Here is a 22076-nt window from a genome sequence, read left to right on the forward strand (position 1 = left end):
ACCCCCCACATCACACACATGCCCAAACCCAAATCAGTAAAGGAAAAAGTAAAACAAGAAGCTATAACTGTTTTCACCTATCTAGGATTGCAGGCATAAAATTTTGAAAGGACCTAAGAAAATAGGAAATTTTTTATTTTTTTGTACCCTTCATGGGCCAAAGATCATACATGTATATAACAAAAAGTATCCAGAGAAACAATAGGAATAATTTTTTTGTAATAATTCTATCATATATCCATTTCTTCCATGCAGAAATTATGATGTTTTTGATCTCATAAAATGTTTGGATGACATTTTTTATATAAATAATTCAGAGGAAAGGAAAGCACTTAAAAGCAGAATGTACCCTGCTTTTGTTCTTGGAGGTTGGGAGGTAATCTAACATAGAATAAACAGTTTTAATGTGTTTGCTATAATGTCATTCTTTAATAGCATTTTATGTAAGTAACACTCAAGCATGGCAACATAATAGCCCTGAGAAATACACAATTCAAACTGAGTGGAAAGTATTATTTTATGAGGTGAATAGACAAACACATTAGGCAGTGGAGTGAGGATGGTATTTTCCTTTTTTTATCTTGGAGCTAGTTCTTCCAATTCTCAATACCTGTGCACCATGAAAGGAACCTTGTGATGAAACCATAAAAACTGAAATATAGACCCAAGGCCCCTTAGGAAAAACAATTTATTGGTCATAAAATTCACCAAATAGCACATACATGGAATTTGTTGCAATTGGTTTTGACTTTTGCAGAGGGGACTGCATTCTTGTAGAAAAAGATTATTGGGTAAAAAGAATGGTAGGATAAATTAAGAAAAAGAGGAAAAATTATTTTCCACAACAGTCTTCCAGTTTTGTCATCACACACAGAATTCCACGAAATTCTCAATGCCTCTTGTTAAGTAAACATTTTTACTTAGTTAGTCTGCTTATTTCCTTGTCTAGACTAAAGATTTTTACAGGCTCAACTCTGCTTCCAAACAAAGCTACAGTCTCTCTTGACTTTAGATAGAAGGGTATATACAGGAAACTGTCATCTTTTTCTTAAAACTTTTTTTACTTAGATAAGAATTACAAAGCTCCAGAAATGCACTGAAATTAATAGAAGGAATACAATGACATTATTTTTAAATTTTTATTTATTTACTTTTTTTAGAAAGTGGGGAAAGGGGAGAAAGAGAGGGAGAGAAACATCAATGTGTGGTTGCCTCTTGCACACCCCATACTCGGGGCCTGGCCTGCAACCCAGGCATGTGCCATGACTGGGAATTGAACTGGCAACCCTTTGGTTCTCAGTCCGAGCTCAATCCACTGAGCTACACCAGCCAGGGCAAAAATTAAGGTTAAACTGAGATATAAGCAAGGAAGATACTGAGGAAAAAAAATGTGGAAATTAGGAAGTGGTACAGAATCACCAGATTGAAAGATTTGTTGGGGTAACTTAATCTTTATTGTTTCTTCTTTCTCCACTTCCACGACTACAGATTACAAGCCCAGAAATAGAAGAAATCTCAAAATCTAAGTTTTGACAGGCAAATGCTTTATTCAATATCCAATTAAATATTAATGTACTAACTACATTTAGCTTATTTTCTTACACGGAGTGAACATTCACTGTAAGGACAGTTTCATCATGCTAACATTTATTCACAAACCTACACTTAGAAAAAAAGTGCTTTTCTAGGCAATGTTATGTACAAGACAAATGGAAAACATATTAAGCCTTCGAATTGTCAAACTACAGAAAATGAAACCAATCAACCACCAACATTCAGTATACTTTAACAATAGTTTTAAAAAAGGACATTTTCTTTACATTTGGCAGTTCTGTTCAAGAAGTATTTCTATAATTTTCAAAGTAATTATAGCCTATACAATTTAATAATGTTCAAAGTAAAAGGTATTAAACAGCACAAATAACATTAGCACACCAAACACCCTTGTCATTTATCAGTTTGGGTGTACATGAGGCAAAGGGTCCTGTGCAGGTTCCCCTATTTTCTGACTCTGAAACAAATGTACTTTCAATTCTGTATATAGAAGAGCTTGACCAAATATAGAAGATGGTTTTGGCTTTGCACACATTTCTTTTTGTGCACATAGAGGAGAAATAAACAAGTTTATTTAGAACCTTTAAGCAGGCAAATTATTTGTATAATAAGTTGCTTTAGAGACTACTTCAGAATCATATACATTTGCAACAATAGTTTTTCATTAATAGCTCTTCTTTAAAAATGAATAACATTTTTGTTGGGTTTAAAAGCTATTTTAGCCCACTGAGGCTTTCTCTTATAATGTCAGAATTCACTACCACTTAGATAATTAATCATATTCTTAGATTCTGATTGCTGGTTACATTCATTTTGACAAAGGTTTTTAGTTCTTGAAGCTTTGTATTGCAGTGCTTAAAAAGGTGACCTATTTACCTTGATCACTTTCTTCATGGAAGGTTAACTACAAAGAAAAGTTTTGTGATAAATTTTGATTAGGTATATCATGTGATTTCTGTTTGTGCCTGGAAACATAAAAATATCTTAAATGGTAAATGAAATAAAAGAGCAAAATTTGTGACTTTAAAAGAAACATGAAAGAAAGAAGATACGTTCATATTATTTCATCTTATTTGGAGTAAAAAAAACTCAATAAATTATTGAGTTTTACACTTTTTAAACAATTTAAAACTATTAAATTATTCTAATAATATAATTCAAGCATACAACTAGAAGATAATTCTTTTATTCATCACAAAACTTCCCACATTTGTATTTACATACTAATGAACATAATACACAAACATCCTTTTAAAAGAAAGTATGTCTGTTTTTATTCAGACCAGACTTTTTTCATTTCTCCACAAAATGAACACCTCCTCAGGACACACAAAAGATCATTAAAAATAAGCTAGTGACTTAATAATCCAGATAATATCTGAGATTGGTAAACAACAAAACATGTGAAATCATGAAATTAATTCATAATTAATTATTAAAGTTAAAAACTAGGCACATTTCCATAAACCTTTGTTAATAAAATTTAATTTTCTACTTTGTTTTTCGTGTTATTCCATTGTGATGGTTTCATCACTCATGTACACGAGGGGTGATATTTGAAAACATTTTCTTCTTGTATTGTTTAATTCGTCACAAAGACTGAAATACTAGAACAAACTCAATAACTGATTAAACAGTATTAGATTATAGTCTCTGCGTCTAGAATAACTTCAATGACTTCCAGAAAAAGTGATTTTATTTGGAGGATGAAAATATAGAAATATAAGCTTAAATGCTTCACTGACATAACTCCAACTGAAGACATTTATAGTGAGGGTCATTCATTTTACCTTCCTGATACAAGGGAACAAAGGTGAGCAGGCAGAGAGGATTTCTAATTAATCCATCAACTCTGCACACAATGACAGATCTCCACAACTGGCAATTTTTGCAAAATTAAAAGTCACTAACAACATATTTAACTCAAAGCATATAAACTCATCGTTTTCTCCTTATGAACCCCATTTTAATATAACTTAGATGTTCTCTTCCTTGTCTTTTTTCTATTCCACATACTTCGACAGCTACTCTGTCACCTGCATTTATACAACTTTAACCATGTAAAATTGATAAACTTGGTATCTGTTTTCATATATTAAATCAGTGACAACTAGAAATCCTTAAAGAAAGGAAGATCACAGGTTTATGGCCCTCGTTCAATTAAGGGATGTAAAAATTCTGGTTTTATAACCACTATATGGATTTGAAGAAAAGGTAAATAAAGACATAAATAAAATCTAGGTTAATTTAAATATTTATATGCACCATGAGGACCATGACATGTCTAGTGCTAGTCGACATCATACAAGAAAATGCATGCTCAATTCAGTTCATGTAACATTCACTTTAGGAGTGTATGATCACCTTTCTCAGGAATTTCCTGGGGGTAAGAACAAGACTGTTCAAAATTTGATCACTGAAGATGGATGGATCATTGACCACTATGGGAATCATAAGTCCCATGTAAGAAAAACATTAGTACTCTGGCAACTGATTCCTCCTATTTCTACTTTTCCTGCTATTGATGAGAGCCTTTAACTTGCCATAGTCCCCTCTCATCTTCTGAGATTCTTCTCCGTGTTGATGTTGCTGCCGAGTGTCTTTGCAATACTGGTTAATCATCTGCATCTCAGAGTTGCTGAATGCCCCCATGATGTCCTTTGGGTGGAAGGGCAAAGCCCTCACAGAGCTGGCCCAGGTCCACGGTGACCATTTGTCTGTTACAACAGCTACCATTTCGGAGTCTAAAACTTTAAAGTTGATCTTGGCTATGGTCTGCTTGAAGCTGTTTTCTGTTGCAATGCAGTGGTACAGTCCTTGGTCAGAATCCTGAATGGAACGGATGAGGAGTCCTTGTGAAGTGGCTATGATGCGTTCATTCAGCTTGACCTGAAAGAGAGACACACCAGAGTTCTGAAAATCCAACCCTGTATCTTCTAAAAACATGACCAACAGATACAGAATACTGCTGGCTTTCACAAATGTGGCAAAAATATGGAATAATAACTAACTTCCTCCCTGGTGGACACAGATTTTAGGTGAGTCTCATGGCCTTCTTTTGTACAGGAGATCTTGTCTCATTAAACGAGAGAAGTGTACTGACTCATTGAAGAGAGGGTGAAGCCATCGCCCATGATTGCCAAAAATAGCTTGTGCATTCCTTTTGGATACAAGCGGTTCCTCCACAGATAAGCCCAGAATATTGGTTGCTTCAGGAATGTGATTCATAGTCCACATACGTAGCAAAAGAAATTCATATATTATTTAAAATATCTATGTCATCCTGGAGTTCTCAACTTTTATTGTAACGAAAATACTTATTGGTAAAAAACAATTATATGATTGCATTTTATCTTTTTTAGTGAATGAATAAATATTCTCCTAACTAAAAATTACACAAGCCGTTTTGAACATTATTAGGGGCTTTTTTTCCGATTATCTCACACTAAAGAATCACTAAAAATAAGCTGGAATGCTGTTGTCTTGTAAGACTTCTCAGAGGTTTTATTTCAAGGGAAAATAATAAAAAGCTATAAGGTTAATATGTACTTATGTTATAATTTGATACTGAAAAAAAAGCTATCATTTGCCAGGTATCAGATAAATGCTAGAAATCCATGCTCCTTACATTTCCAGCTACAGTATTGTCAATGAACAGATTAAAAACTGAAGTGGTAAAAATTTTCTTGAGGTGTATTCTCGGCAATATACTTCCACTGAGGAAAAAAGAAATTTGACTCAAAATAATATAAAGAAATGCACGTGAAGTGTTTTTTAATGGTATATTTCTGTGTAGAGGTTTATTTTATTACTAATGGAATCCAAATCAAGGAAAGGCTCTTGTAGATAAAAAAAAGTTAGACACACACAACAGAACAGAAAGAAAACTATAGCATTGAAGTACAGACAACAGAACAGAACTAAAAAAGAGCAGGAAGTAAATATTAAAATATATAAAGGAAAATGTGGATGTTAATTTAATTTTGAAAGTTTAAATATACATTAGCAATAGTTTAAGTGATGTAGAAATACTTTCAGAAATGAAAGAAAAAAAAGCCTTTCATTTTTTGTGCAAAATTGGAGAAAATTTTGCAGGTTAAATTGATAATATACCATATAACATGTATATAAGAAAGATTTGGTCCAAATTTTTTTCTCAAATTTGTCTAGAAGATATACTCTTACAAGTATGCAGATATTTATTTGTTTTTGACAAGAGTAAAAACAAGAAAAACCCTAGCCAAATGATAGTTTTAAAAAACATAAGGTGTGTTTATATCATGGAATACTATGCAACCAAGAAAAATGAGGTAGCTCCACATATGTTGATATTAAACTGTGTGAAAAAGCATATAAAGTTATGGAGAATATTTGGAGAAATATATAATAATTTAATATATCATTTTGGTATCCTTATACTCTGGGAGCTGGGAAAATGTATTAAAGTGAAGGGGAGGAGGGCTTTTATTTTTTACTTTATGCTATTCTGCAAAACTATTTGTATTTTTCTCCACCAGTTTTTACCATTTGTCTTACTTTTTGAGAAAAGTTCAATATTTATACAACATTAATATGAAAAATAGTGTATATTTGCCTAAACTAGTAAAAAAGAATTAGGATAAAATCATTAAAATATCAATAGTACATTCAACTAAAGTAAGAGTGAGTGGACTTGTGCCCTGCCTAAATTCAGCACACAACACATTTTTATAATTATATAGTTATTTTTTCATAATCTTAAATTATATCTTATTCTTATATTTTTATTGAAAATAATCAAAGGAGTAATTAATATTTAATTCACCACATTCTTGAGAATTCTGAAATAGAATATTAGAATTATCACGAGATTTAATTCATAAAATTCCATTTTGAATTTCATTTATTAATTTCTGTAGCTATATATGTACTCAAGGCTATGTATCCTAATTTACTTTAATTTTAAATAATAAAAATTGTATTCAATTATTGTATATTATCTACTAAACTTTCTGCTGAATAAAAGGCAAACATTTTATTCTTGTTAGATAATTACTGCTTGAATTTTAGATTTCTTATTAACATACATACATACAGACTTTCCTAGGAAGGATGGTTCATATCCATCCTCCGTGATAGTCATTGTCACATATTATAACTTCTACCCCAGTTACTTTGTAAAACAATTATTATTATAATCCACATCCATTAAAAATAACTTAAAAGTAATTAGACTGTAGAAACCTCAAGACTTCTTTATGATAGATATTGTAGCAAAGAAAATAGATATCAAATAAACAATTTTTTATTAATAAAATTTTTAAAGTTTTTTTTGGTATCATTGATACATTGATTTAGTTCTGGAAGAAAAAAAGGGCCCTGAAGTCTATCTAGTTCATCTTTTCTCCAGATACATAAGTCCCTTCCTTTGCTAATGGTCATCATCCTGTGTCTCAATACCCAGTGACAGAGTACATACAGTTTCCTAAACAGATCTTTAACATCTTGGATAGGCATGTCTGAGAGTTAATATTTTCTCATAGGAACCAACATCTCTTTTAGAACTCTGATGCAGCATCTGCATTCTACAGAGCCTGGGGTCCATTCTACACAGCCCTGATTAGCGTAATGCGTAGTACCTACACTGCCCACACGGTACACACATACACGCAGAAGGCTCTGTTTGCCCCTCTGCTGCATCGGACTTCATGGTGTACTGCTAACACTACTCTATGGCTTTCACATGCATTCTGTCAATACATATATTGACCGGGACAACATGACACCAATATTATGAAATTCATTATTCACTATTTAGAATATTTCACCCTAGGCTATTTTATAATGTTTCCCTTTAAAACAGCTTTTTTTTTTCAGTTAGTGAAGGGTTAATGTAAGTGTTCTTTCATAACTTTAGTTTTTTTCCAAAATCACTAAATAAAGGCAATGGTCCCACAGACAATAATTCCATATATTATTTAGACAACACCTGAGCGTTACGAATAATAAAGCAGTGAGAACAAATTACCACGCAGCAGGGAAATGCTCTTTACCATAAAGGTTACGGTTTCAGGTAATTTCTTGCTGAGGAAAACTGAACTTCTTCTAAAGCCCCTTTCATCTTGTAAATCACACAAAGGTGCCGTTGTGTGAGCACTTGGCTCCTGGGTTTGCACACATCTTGTTTCTTTTACAAATGCTTCTTCACATCAGCCCCGCCCCCAACCCCCTCCGTGCGCCCCAGCTCTTGTTTCAATCACCGTGTTAGAGAGGTGAGCAGGCAGAGAGGATTTCTAATTAATCCATCAACTCTGCAGACAAAGGACTCTACGGAAAGTGGCACTTGTCATCCCAAAGACATAAAAATATGTTCACATGCTTTTCCTTTTTCCTTTGATCTGAACCTCATTGAGGGATGGGGGTTTAATGCTCTTTCCGAAGCCTGACTGATTGTTGCCCGGCTGCGTTCCTCACCTCTTTCCGCCTGTCTTTGTCTTTCTGCAACAACCACTTGGTCGAGGCCTGTGGAGACTTGGGTGTGCACTCCAGGAAAGTGGTGTTATTTTTTACTCCATACTGAACAATTTCAGCTGCATTTCTATATGCTAGAAACAAAAAACAAATGGAGAGGAATAATGAAATTTAGAGCATATTCACCCTTTTGAATATCTATTTCTTCATCAGTTACGACAGCCCCTGAAAGGCAGTCTCAATCATTTAACCAGCAGACTATTACACATGGTTTACCTGTTTCGTTTAGTCTAAAGAGAAGGACATAAATCAATATTTCTTTAAGAATTACTCTACAACAAATAGTAGAGGTGCAACAGTAACAGGAAAACACTTAATATCACTTTAAACATTTAATTATTACAACATCCTTGTGACTTAGGTTCTCTAGGCTTTTCATAGCTGAGCAACCTGAGCCTGTAAGTTATGAGGAAAAACACAGCCTATTAAGGAGTTAGTAAGTACCAGGCAATACTGAAGCCAGGTTCATCTCACACGTAAACCCATACTCAGTGTAGCATAGGTAAAATTCAGAAATATTGGAAAAAGGAGACAGCCAGGTGTGGCCACAGTGGGATGCGGTGGTTGAGAATACAGGTTTGGGACTCAGAGGTGCCTGATGTAAAACCCTGGCTTCACTGCTACTGGCTGTATAAACTTAGACAAATTACTTGATCTTTATGTGTCTCATTTTGACTTGGCTCTAAAACATAGATTATCGTACAGGTTCTTTACTGAGACTCTTAAATTAAGAAAAGCATGTAGTCTAATTATGTGGTAGCTTAGACATGGACAGAATGCTCATAAAGCAGGAATAGAAATATTGCAGACTCTACTTGAGAATTGTTTTTGAATATTGAGATAATCCATAAAGAAAAAACATGTAGCTCAGGTTCCAACACAAAATCAACATCAGCAATTGTTCATTACCTGCACTGCCAATACTCCAACTACCGTGGCTACCATGACTATTAGGGAGGACGGACACTAGATTTATAAAATAGTAAGTAGAGAAAACATAAACTGAAGGTACTCCCTAAATTAGATTTATGGGACAATTAAGCAAAATGTACCTTAATTTTCTCCTTCTAGTTGCTGTAGTTAGGAACAAGAAAGTCATTCCCAACTAAACACCCAGACTCGAAAAGATGAGCAATCGATGTCTCGGTATTAATTGTTAACAACAGCACATCTGTAGCACCTTGGTGAACCAGGAGGAAGTTCTGCCTGGAGATACTTCTGTTGGTTGGGCTGATGTGGAGGGTGAGGTGGGGAGAGGGGATTAGTGGGGAAAGTATGGCAACATGATACCTCCATGTCCGGATGGGAAGAAAAGGATTAGATTAATTGTAAGACAGAAGGCAAGTTGTCAGAAGTATATGGAGTGATTATAAATTGGTTAAAATCAAGGCATTATAGGACACCAATACTCAAAGTAAGATTATTCATAATAACCAACAGGTGGAAACTGTTGGGAACTGCTCTGCCTGGTTTCAGGAGTTGTAACTGACTCCCATGGCTAAGGCTGAGTGAGTGACCTCTGGAATGTGAGCACAAAGGAGACAAAGCTTGTCTCTGGCAGCAAACACTGCTTCTGCTTCTTCCTCTGCCCCCAATGCATGGTTGGATAGTCCAGGATGGGTAAGACCCTTCAGAGGAGGGCAACCTAAGCCAGACACGATCACTTGGGAGGCCATCATGGAAGGACTTGGGGGGCTGCAACAAAGAGGGAGTGATGGACCCTCCCACCCCTGCTATTCTGACATAGCCCAAGTCCCCATGTCCTCTGGGAGAAGTGCTTCCTGGCTCTAATCCACTTAAGCCTGAAAATCTTTGATGGGGGAGTTGGTATAGCCCCTTGCCCAGCTAGAGCAGGATCTGGGGTGATCGGGCATAAGAAAGAATTCCTAAAAGTCCTGTGAAGCCTGCTTTGCTAAAAGTGCTTTCATTCATATGTTAAGGGTCCAAGCAGGAAATGAGTATGTCTGCAATCCCTCTTTCCTGACAGACACTGACTCAGACTAAGCCCTCAGATTTCTTTGAAATATTATCTACTGTTTGATCCTTGCCATCTGTATTCCTGTGTATTACAACCCAATAAAAGCAGTTGAGGAAGGGGCTCTTGGCCTTTCTCCTCTGAGAGACTGGCCACCTCTCCTCCCCAAGCAAATCATGTCTTGGTAGTGTTACTTTCATCTGTAGCAGATGAAGGGACTTGCTGGCAAAGTCACCCCCACTGGTAGCAACCCAAATGTCCAGTGATGATGAATGGGTTAAAAATTATTTGTACATACAATGGAATATTTCTCTGCCTTAAGCAGGAAGGAAATTTCGACATGCTACAACATGAATGAACTCTGGGAAAGACATTATGCTAAGTGAAATAAGCCAGTTACAAAATAATGACTATTATGTTTTTCACAATTCTTAGTATACATACAAACAGCATTTAATATTGACTTACCACATATGAATACCAAGAATTTTTACAGCAAATTTTTCTTTAAAATGAAACACTGGAATCTATTGCAAAGTTTCCCTAACTGAAATGCAATATGGAGCACTGCTACTCTTTATCCAGTTTGACCACAGCTCACTTTTACTACCTTTTAGATTAAATCCTCTGCATTGAGTCAATGGATTGCCATGTCTCACATCTTGTCTTCGGCTCCTCCTGTTAAGTGCAGAAACATAAAATACTTAGCATTAACACTGCCAACTGTATCACATTTAGAAGACAGCATTTTTCACTTTAAAATCTGGTGATTGACTAAGCTTTCATAAAGAAAAGAGGTCTGATTATCTGATACTTGTTGTTCAACGCTTTCATTATAATTTGGCTATTTAACTTTGCTTTTAATCTAAACTAATTCAGTCTCTCCCCAACTACTACTTGTGAAACAATGGCTATGAACTTTCTATTATGTGCATTGCCTGGGTAAATGTTAGGTTCCACGTTGATAGTGTAACTTTTAACATATACACATTCATTCAAAGTTTTCTAAGATGATCACTTTAAAAGTATAAAGTACTACCACCTTTCTTCTTATATTTTTTCTTAATTAAGCATGTCTCTTTTAAAAGTTAGTGCTTTTTAACAATTTTCAGAAATATCAAACCATTTCAAAAATAAATTATACAGTGATAGAACATGCATATTTAATATTGTATAAAGTAAAGCAAAATTGTTCATTTACTAGAATAAGCATTTTCTTTCAACTTGTTTATTTTGAAAATTATCAAGTCCATGGAAAAGTAGGTATATGAGTGCAATCAATACTGGTGTACCACCCTGGCTGGTGTAGCTCAGTGGATTGAGCGTGGTTCTGGGAACCACACAATCGCAGTTCGATTCCCAGTCAGGGCACATGCCTGGGTTTCAGGCCAGTTCCCAGCAGGGGACGCATGAGAGGCAACCACACATTGATGTTTCTCTCCTTCCCTTCCTCTCTAAAAATAAGTAAATAAAATCTTTAAAAAAATGCTGGTGTACCTAAACTCATGGATTGTTGTGATTTGCCATATTTATTTAGTATCCTCTCATATGCTAGTATATGTCATGTATGCACTATAAATATACATATAAATGAAAATCTTTACAAAATAAGTTGCAGACATGATGATGTTTTACCCTTGCATGCTTTAGCATGCATCTTCTAAGAACAAATAACTTTCCTACATATCATTATGACACTAAAGATATTATTTGTTCCATAACATCATTTTAAAATTATTATTTATGTATTTTATTGTTGTCCAAGTACAGTTGTCTCCACTTTCCTCCACCCCTTCCCCCGCCCCACACACCACTTGTACCCTTTATCTTACACCCCTTTGCCTTTGTCCATGGGTCCATGACATCATATAATACACATTTTATATTAAAAATTTACCTAGTTGTCCTCAAAATATTTCTTATAAATTTTTAAAAGCTTATCCAGAAACCATTAAGTTTCACTCATTGCATTTAATTGTCATGTATGACTAGCTTAAGCATTTCAAAAATGTAGTTACATTCCTTGTAAGTTGGTCAGTATTTAAATAAAAGTTTTAGATTATTTGCAAACTAATTATTTAATATCCTGAGTCTTAGTATTAGCTGCATATATTAGTTTCAGTTGCATTACATAGTTCAACAAATCAAAATAGAGTAACTGACTTTCTCTTAGGAATGACTTGTGGATATGAACATTGCTGTAAGAGACTAGGAGGGGAACTCTCTTTAAATGCTGGGAGTACAGGCATAAACTGACCATTTGCTATCAGTGCTGAGAAGCATATATGAAGGAGCATATAACCTCAGTGGGTTAGTTGTTAAGTCTCTCATAATATTTTTATCCTTGAAGATAAGTTAAAATATTTGGTAAGAAGAACAGAAACATTAAAATCACACAGGGATTATCAAATTTACAGAGCAAAACTAATCTCAAAGTCATTGATAATGGAAAAAAATTCAAGGTTAGAGCAAGTTGTTGATAGTTTATGTACTCAATGGGTTATACAATTCTATATATGAAAATACAGGTATAAAATTTTGTCATTTAACTAGGCTTTTCTAAAAAAGTGACATGATCCATATTCAATTTTATATTTCTTTTTTTAAAAATATTTTATTTATTTATTTTTTGAGAGAAGGGAAGGGAAGGAGACAGGGAGAGAAATATCAATGTATGGTTGCCTCTTATGCGTCCCCTGCTGGGAACTGGCCTACAACCCAGGCACGTGCCCTGACAGGGAATCGAACCGCGATACTCTGGTTCACAGGCCCACGCTCAATCCACTGAGCTATGCCAGCCAGGGCTCAATTTTATATTTCTATACAACCACACAAAAAAACTAGTATAAGTCACTCTTGTCTCAGAAAAGATGATTATTGCTGAACTCTAGAATAGCTTGTATATCAGATTTTTACTGAATTGCATTTGCTACATGAGGTCTGTCTGGAAAAAGTCCAGCCATTGTTAATATAAAGAGAATGGTTTGCATGACATGGATGTAACCTGGCAGCCAAGGAGAATGGACTGGTATGTGCATGTGTGAACAATGATGACTTCAATGTACTAGTCAGTGGGAGCGGTAGACATTGTGTATACTGTGTGGCTATTACATTCAAAATGACTGAGCAAGTAGGGCAATGAATCTGCAGCAAATTTTGCATTAAGATTGAACATTCCTCCACAAAAGCTCTTTGGATGATTCAGAAGGCCACAGCTATGTACAACTGGTGATTGGCAGCTTCATCACGACAACGTGCCTACTTGTACATCACATCTCATGCAGTTTTTTGTGAAACATCAAGTCACCCAGGTGACTCAGCCCCCTACAGTACAGACTTGGCACCCTGTGACTTCTGGCTTTTCCCAAAACTAAAATCACCTCGGAAAGGGAAGGGATTTCAGACCACTGATGAGATTTCAGGAAAAAAAGACAGAGTAGCCAATGGTGACTGGGAGAACTGTGAGTTACCAAGGTGCTTACTCTGAAGGGGACTGAAGCATCATTGTCCTATGTACAATGTTTCTTGTATCTTGTATCTTCTTCAAGAAATGTGTCTATTTTTTTATGTCATATGGCTGGATAACTTCTGAACAGACCTCATCTATTTAAGTCACAGAATTATTTACTATCAGCCAGCTAAGTGCATGTACATTATATAAGCACCGTGTGATAGTTCTTATGGCTGAATGGACCATTTTCGGCCATCAAAACAAGCAATGCCACTCACAATGGTTAAATTTATTTTTCTATGATCAACAGTGTGTTATGCTTCAATCATGTATTTGAACCCGAAAGCTGGGTAATCTCCATTTGCAGTATCACATAGCCTTCAGACATTAAAATACAAAAAGAAAAAAAAAACATTATTGTGATTTGGTTTAAATGATGAGATCAGCAAGGCCGTCATCTGAGCCTTTTGTATGTATAGAAGATTCCCTGTAAGGCATTCATACAGTATCACAAAAGCACACTGGTAGGCAGAATAAATACAGTGTTATATTACATGCAGGATTTGGGATTTGTCTCAAGCTGCCAATGTGTCCTTCATTATAGTCTATTCCTTTGGCTAAACAATGAAATCACTTTCTTCTTGTATAGAAAACAGATATTTACTTGAAGACTGAACTGATTATTCTGTCTTAAAATATAATTTCTATATAATTTCTAACTATGTATCTGAACCCAGAATAAGTAACTTTTGAGTCTAAATTGCAATAGTTGATACAAATGCCAAAATATTTAAAATACTTGCGGGTAAAGAGGAAAATGCTGACATTGTTTACTAATAATTTCTTTTTAAAAAGTTCTCTTTTTAAAGAGAAACTACTGAGCCAATAACATATAACCACTCTATGTCAAAGTATGGACTCGACTGATAGTTTAGGAAAACTCTTTCTCTCCTTCCCATACAAAGGATCTGTCTTTATTTCATATGAATTCCTCTACGTGCTATTGTTCCAGATAGATAGTACAACTGCAGTAACACCAGGAAAGTTAACACAACTAACAAAAATAAGAGTGGAAAATTCCCCAGACCTTTTATCATTACTATTTAATCTCTAAAGAAAATAAACACTAAATATGTGATAACTCAGTAAATAGTCAACTCATTCAGCAAACATGCTTTGCTTTCACTAAGATTGGAAATAATTTGGAGAATTTAAATAGTATAGACATATTTCATGAAACTTCCAATATGCGAGCCAAAGATGAGTATGGATTGGCAGACCAAAGAATATCACGTATATTATATTTTTGGCTCTTTCTCATATAATTAGAAAATTCCTACATATCACCAAGATAGCTCTTTAAATAGCTACTACTGTCTAACCCATGACACATATATGTTTTGTTTATACTGTTTTACTGAGGTATAACTGACATGTAAGTTTCAGGTGGACAACATAATTTTTCAATATGTATATATGTTAAAATGTAATCAACCAAGATAAGCCTAGTTAGCATTTGTCACCACACATAGTTGCAATTTTTTTCTTGTGAGGACAAATTTTAAGATTTATACTGCTAGCAACTTTCAAATATGCAATTCAGTATTGCATACTAGGCTTAACACACCATGCATTTCTTAATTATGGTCACCATGCTGTGCATTTCATCCTCATACATTAATCATTCTGTAACTGGCAGTTTGTACCTTTTGATCCACTTCACCCACCCTCCAACCGTCACCTCTGGCAACCATCAATCTATTATCTATATATTTGAGCTTCATTTGTTGTTATTGTTTTTAAACTTCCACATATAAGTGAGATAATATGCTAATTGTCTTACTCTGTCTGACTTATTTCACTTATCATAATGCCCTCCAGGTCCATCTTTATTTTCACAAATGTCAAGATTTCACTCTTTCTTATGGCTGAATAGTATTCCGCTGTATATATATTTTAATATACAAAATCAACATTGTAAAAATGTTGCAGTAAACATTAGGGTGCATATGTCTTTTCGAATAGTGTTTTTGTTTTACTTAATAAAATACCCAGAAGTGGAATTGCTGATCATGAAGCCATTCTCTTTTTTTTGAGAAAACTCTGTACTGCTCTCCATAGTGAATGTACCAATTTACAGTCTCACCAACAGTGCACAAAGATTCCCTTTCTTTCCACATCCTTGGTAACATTTGCTATTTCCTATCTTTTTGATAATAGGAATTCTCCCAGGTGTTATTGTGGTTTTGATCTGCATTTCCCTGATGATTAGTGATTGAGGTTGAGCATCATCATTTCATGTGCCTGTTGGCCACCTGTATGTCTTCCTTGGAAAAAATGTCTATTTGGATCATCTGCTCATTATTTAATTGAATTGTACAAAGTCTTTTTTTTTGCTATTGACTTGTATGAGATTTTTATGTATTTGGATATTAATCCCTTCTCAGATACATGATTTGCAAATATTTTCTCCCATTCAGTAGGCTACCATTTAACCTTGTTGATGATTTTTCTTTTTTCTTTTTGTTTTTTTTTTGTCAAGAAGCATTATAGTTTGATGTAAAACTAGTTGCTTATTTTTGCTTTTGTTGATTTGTTTTGAAGTAAGGTACAAAACTCCCCCTCATTTCTAAGACTAATATCTTATTGTTCTATGTTTTATAGTTTCAGGCCTTATACTCAAGTGTTTAATGTATCTTGAGTTAATTTTTGTGTTTGTATAAGACAGTGGTCCAGCTTTATTTATTTTTTTGTATGTGGCTGTCCAATTTTCTTAACACTATTTAGTGAAGAGACTATCTTTTCCACATAGCATATTCTTGGCTCCTTAGTCCTAAATTAATTTACCATATATATGTAGGTTTATTTCTGGGGTCTCTACTCTGTTCCATTTATTTATGTGTCTGTTCTAAGCCAGTGCAATACTGTTTTGATTACTATAGCTTTGTAATATAGTTTGAAATCAGGAAGTGTGATGCTTTCAGTTTTGTTCTTCTTTCCTTAGATTGTTTTGACTATTTGGAGTCATTTGTGGTTCCATACAAATTTTAGGGATAGTTTGTTCTATTTCTGCAAAAAATGTCATTGGAATTTTGAGAGTGATTGCATTGAATCTGTAGATTGCTTTAGGTACTATGGACATTGTTATGACATTAATTTTCTAATCTATGAGCACAAAGTATATTTATTTGTGTCACGTCAATTATTTTCATCATTGTCTTGTCAATTATTTTCATCATTGTCTTATAAGTTTCAATGTGCTTGTTGATTAATTTATTGCTAAGTATTTTAGTCTTTTTGATATAATTTTAATGGGACTGTTTTCTTAATTTCTCTTTATGATACTTTGTTATCAGTGTATAAGAATGCAACAGGTTTTTATGTAATAACTTTATATCTTAAAACTTTACTAAATTTATTTATTAGTTCTAACAGCCAACCCACGATACAAGGTTTACTACCAGGCACCATACTGTAACATTAAGAACTACAAGATAGTTTCAGTTTTTTAATTATTGCAAGAATATGATTAAGATCATGACTTTTGACACTAGGATGACAATGAGGAATCTATGTTTATGTATACATCTTGGAAAGAATACCTGGGGTTATAATAGGTGGTAGAATATGAGAACAAATGAGAAAACTCATATTTTAATACAAACTTGTAAAGTATATCTCAAATATGCAATGATAGTCTACATATAATACAGAATTGTATTTGAGGACTATTTCCTGTTTGTTAAATAAGAATGCTGGTTGGTCAAAGCCAAGGTCTGAAAGCTTTACAGGGAAGGAGTGCTAATCTACAATTCTTTTACAGAAAAGGCTGGTATGCTTATAGGACTATGGTAAGTTTCACTTCATAGTCCCCACATTTCTTAGAAAGTCTAGGGCTTCAGCTTTTCTCAGCACCAAATCCGTTTAATAGATTAAAGACTATATTCCAGATTTTACAGATGCCAGATTTTAGAATGGTTTACGAAGAAAAATCTATTGCCTTATTAACAGTTATGGAAATAATTTTGAAATATCACTGCTGTCACAATTGGGAGTAAAAAAAATACGACTGAATAAGAAAGAAGAATAAAGTTGAAGGAATCATGCTATCTAATATCAAGTTACACTATAAGGTCATTGTAGTCAAAAAACAGCATGGTACTGGCATAAAAACACATATAGATCAATGAAACAAAATAGAGAGCCCAGAAATAAACACATGCCTTTATAGTCAATTAATATTTGACAAAACAGGCAAAAACATACATTGGGCTAAAGATAGTTTATTCAGTAAATGGTCTTGGGAAAATTGGACATATACGTGAAGAAAAGTGCAACTAGACCCACTTCTTACACCACACACAAGAATAAATTCAAAATGAATTAAAGACTTAAATGTTAGACAAGAGACCATAAAAATCATATAAGAAAACATAGGCAGTAAAATCTTTGACATTGTTTTTAGTAATACTTTTTTGATATATCTCCTCAGCAAGGGAAATAAAAGAAAAAATAAACAAATGGGATACATGAAACTAAAAAGTTTTTGCAAAGCAAAGGAAACCAATCAACAAAAGACAAACCACTAAATGGGAGAACTTATTTGCCAATACATTTCATAAGGGGTTAATATCCAAAATTTATAAAGTCCTTAAAAAATTCAACACCAAAACAACAACAATAAACAAACAATCTGATTAAAAATTGGACAATGGCCCTAAATAGACATTTCTTCAAAGAGGACATACAGATAGTCATACAGATAGACATATGCAAAGATGTTCAGCATCACCAATCAGTAGAGAAACGCAAGTTAAAGCTACAATGAGATATCACCTCGCACCTGACAGAACAGTTATCATCAATAAATCAGCAAACGACAAGTGTTGAAGAGGATGCGGAGAAATGGGGACCCTCATGCACTGTTGGTGGGAATGCAGACTGGTGCAGTCGCTGTGGAAAGCAGTGTGAAGTTAACTCAAAAAATTAAAATGGAACTGCCTTATGACTCAGTGGTTCCACTTCTGGAATTTCTCTGAAGAAACCTAAAATACTAATTCAGGGGAATATATACACCCCTATCTTCATTGCACTGTTATTTACAATCGCCAAGATTTTGAAGCAGCCAAGTGTCCATTAGTAATGAGTGAGTAAAATGCCTATGGTACATTTACACAATGGAATACCACTTGGCTGTAAAATAGAAGAAAATTTTACCCTTTTCGACAGCATGAATGGACCTGGAGAACATCGTGCTAAGTGAAATAAGCCAGTCAGAGAAAGACAAGTACCATAAAAGTTCATTCCTATGGTTGGAATCTGATGAACACACTGAACTAACATGTGAAGCAGAGACAAACTCATTGGTTGAGAGCAGGCTGACAGCCCTTGGAAGGGTGTTTTGTGGGGTGGATGGCTGGGGCATAGAGAAAAAGAACTCGCAGACACAAACAATGGTGTGGTGATGGAAGGGCAGATGTGCGGTAGGTAGAGGCGGAAGAGGGTATGGGGGATAACTGGTAATGGAAAAAATACCATAAAAATGAAAAAATTACAAAAATCATTTTTAATTTGACATTACACTTGGAATTTTCTTCCCTCACACTTTTGTCCAAGTTCAGAACTCCAGCACAGTGCAGAGAAAGGGTCCCAGGGTAATAAATTGTATGTAAAAAAATCAAAAGAAGCCATAGACCTCATGACTAAATCTCAGAATGACTTGGAAGAACAGGAGTCATTGAACACAGATAATAAAGACTCCCAGTTTAGGAATGGGGGTCCTCTTTATATCTCATGACTTTGAATACGAAACTTTCAAACTGTCTAGCCCAGACCACTCCTCTCTTCTCCAGATTCATATTTCTAACTGCTTAATCAACATCTCTCTTTGAACATCTCATAGGCACCATTAACTTTCTCCCTTCAAACCTACTCTTTCCACAGTCTTTTCTTTCTCATTAAATTTTACCTACATATTTCCAGGGGTCTGTTCTGAGAACTTGGTTCATTTTTGAGGCCTCTCTTTCTCTAGCATTGCACATTTAACACATCGGCAGTTTCTGTGCGCCCCATCCAGAATCAGCCCACTTTGGCCATCCCCACCTCCACCATCCCGGTGCAACTCACCACTGTATCTCGCCTGGATCATCCGAGTAGCCTGTTCTGCAGCTTCTCTCTCCTCCCCCATCTCCTCCCTACCCCAGGGCGGCAGTCCCAGACAAACTCAACTAGATGATCTTACTAAATCAAAGTCAAATAATATCACTCACATGTTAAAAAACCCTCTGCAGTTTTCTATTTCAATTCAGCTTTAAGGATTTCTGGTCCCTTTCTTTGGAACGCCAGTCTCCCAAATGATGCCATGGTGGTATCCTCTTCACAGTCAAGTCCTTGTTCAAATACCACATCCTCAGTAAGGCCTCCCGTGCACCCCTCCACCCCGTATTTCACATTGCAACCCCTGCTTTCCACATCCCTTATTTCCCTTCTTTTGCTTTTAAAATTCATAGACCTTTTCATTTTTTGATATACCAGAGGTTGTCCTTATTTGTATATTGTCTGTCTTTCCCTTTTATTGTCCCACAATGCAAGAATTGTGTTCTCATTGTTGTTTTTCAGAGAGATAGACCTAGCTCTAGAAAATTGTCTGGCAAATGATTATCCTGTGATACAAATTTGTTGAACTAATAGATAAGAGCATCAGAATAATCTTGGTATGCATAAACACAAGGGCTGTTTAAACTGGCAGTATCCTTAAAGGCGTGTACCTATGGCAGAACTACAATACAACATCACCCCAATGATTTTACTTGGAAGATCACTGGTGCTCATGGCTGGTCCTATTTGCTTTCTGCTGTTGACGCTGATTTTATAGGTTTTGGTCCTGTCATCCATCATGAACCACGTCAAGGTATGACTGAAATTATCTGTGACCTTGGTGACCCTAAATTCTGTATATTCTTTGTCCTACAAGTCAATTTCACTTCTGGTGGTCCCCCTTCTAAATGATGCAGATTGGTCCAGAGTTTCCTGCCTAACTGAGCCTTTGCTTGGTTGGATAAAAGACTCTCTGCGTCAGACTGCCTCACTCTCTTAATGTATCAGCAACCATGCAGTCACCATTCTAAAAGGTAAAGAATGGTCGTCAAGGTTTTGAAGGCAATTCAGGGTACCCGTCCTGGGGCAGTGTTCCTTTTGCCTAAATTAACGCAAGCATCTGATAACAAGAGAGTTAAGCGGCACAGGGGAAGCCGGGGAAGGTGGGATTTCAGGGTATACTCAATCAAACATATAAAATAAAAATGACTTAAAAATCAGGAAATGTGAAAAAAAGATAAATATTCTTGTGTTGCAGATGTGTTTTAAAAGGAAAAAAATTTTTCCAAAGTACTTATACTAGTTAACATATCCCTGAGAATCTCAAGTTATAAAGCACTGGTACTTTTTTCATACACAGACTACACGCGGTGCTAAACAGAGCTGCTGGTTTCGGTGCTGCTTTTGAAGTGCACCACAACTGTCTGGTGACATCGATTCTGACTTTCAGCTGAATGTTCGTACTCACCGCTTCCCTGTTGGGTAGAACCTAGAGCAAGAATGGCCATCCCAAGCACAGTAAGGGTCCCTTGCCAGACAGCAGTCAGCGCAGGCGGTGCCGTAGATGTGGCAGCGATGCAGAGACACTTGGGACACCCCTTCATTGGAGCTCACATACAACTGTTGCTATTAGAAAAATGACGATGATTTATTTCAGATGTGGAAGTTAAAAGAGGACTTTCAGCAGGAACACATTATAATACGTGCCCACAAACCCTTGGACTCATTTTGAAAGTAGACTAAAAACGAGAAGCAGAATCCAGAGGGGTACAAAGCCAAAATAAACAGAATTTTCCTATGTTAATGTGCCTATAACATTACCACTTTCCTGTTTAAAGAAAAAAACTCAGAGCGCTGTGTAGACTGGTAATGTGTTTTAGACATTGGGATTCATTGTTCTCTCAGATTTGAGCTAATATATTACAGATTTAAATTACGATGTTTGCTTTTTTCTTTTAATGCTGTCTCTTCACAAAGTACAAGGCAGCTTTTTTATTCTTCAAGTCTGGCAACCCATCACGTTGTAAATTTGAAAAAGTGAAGGCTCAAATACAAGACACTTTTAAGTTTAGAAAAAGAAGTAGATAGTAGTACATATAATTTAAAATTCTTTTCCCGTGCCTTTGAAAGTGACATATTTCTCAACAGAGGAATTTTTTTTATTATTTAGAAGAATATCAGTATTTATATTGAGATGTGCATTAAACTTCCTGTATATTCAGAGCTATTCAGCACCCCTGGTCATAAATAAAGATTTCATCCTCTGTCATTTGTACAGTGTCAGGAGTTTGTCTTACGAAAGTGCTCCAGTTCCTGTCGCTGTGCCTAAAATGGGTCTCAGGAGTTAAAGGGATATGTTTCTAATGGACACTGAATATTTTACAAAGCACTGATATACAATTCAACTTAGCATGAAATCTCTAGGCTAGAACCTGAATACATGCATATTCACACACATGTGCACATACATCTCTATATATCTAGATCTAG

General features: G+C 35.2%; 1 protein-coding gene across 1 annotated transcript in view; it reads right to left on the reverse strand.

Annotated features, from left to right (window-relative positions):
• Positions 1-1231: 1231 nt before the first annotated feature.
• The window catches only part of SEMA3C (semaphorin 3C), a 179862-nt gene continuing 159017 nt past the window's right edge, over positions 1232-22076 (reverse strand). The window contains exons 15-18 of the mRNA XM_053668930.1: positions 21055-21212; positions 10650-10717; positions 8008-8138; positions 1232-4443 (exon numbers count right to left, since the gene is read on the reverse strand). Of these exons, the coding sequence (XP_053524905.1) occupies positions 4030-4443; positions 8008-8138; positions 10650-10717; positions 21055-21212 (771 nt within the window). The 3' untranslated portion in view covers positions 1232-4029. The remainder of the gene's footprint in view (positions 4444-8007; positions 8139-10649; positions 10718-21054; positions 21213-22076) is intronic.

Source organism: Artibeus jamaicensis, unplaced genomic scaffold (genome assembly GCF_021234435.1).
Source record: "Artibeus jamaicensis isolate MK-2021 breed Jamaican fruit bat unplaced genomic scaffold, CSHL_Jam_final contig_518, whole genome shotgun sequence".
Taxonomy (NCBI): domain Eukaryota; kingdom Metazoa; phylum Chordata; class Mammalia; order Chiroptera; family Phyllostomidae; genus Artibeus; species Artibeus jamaicensis.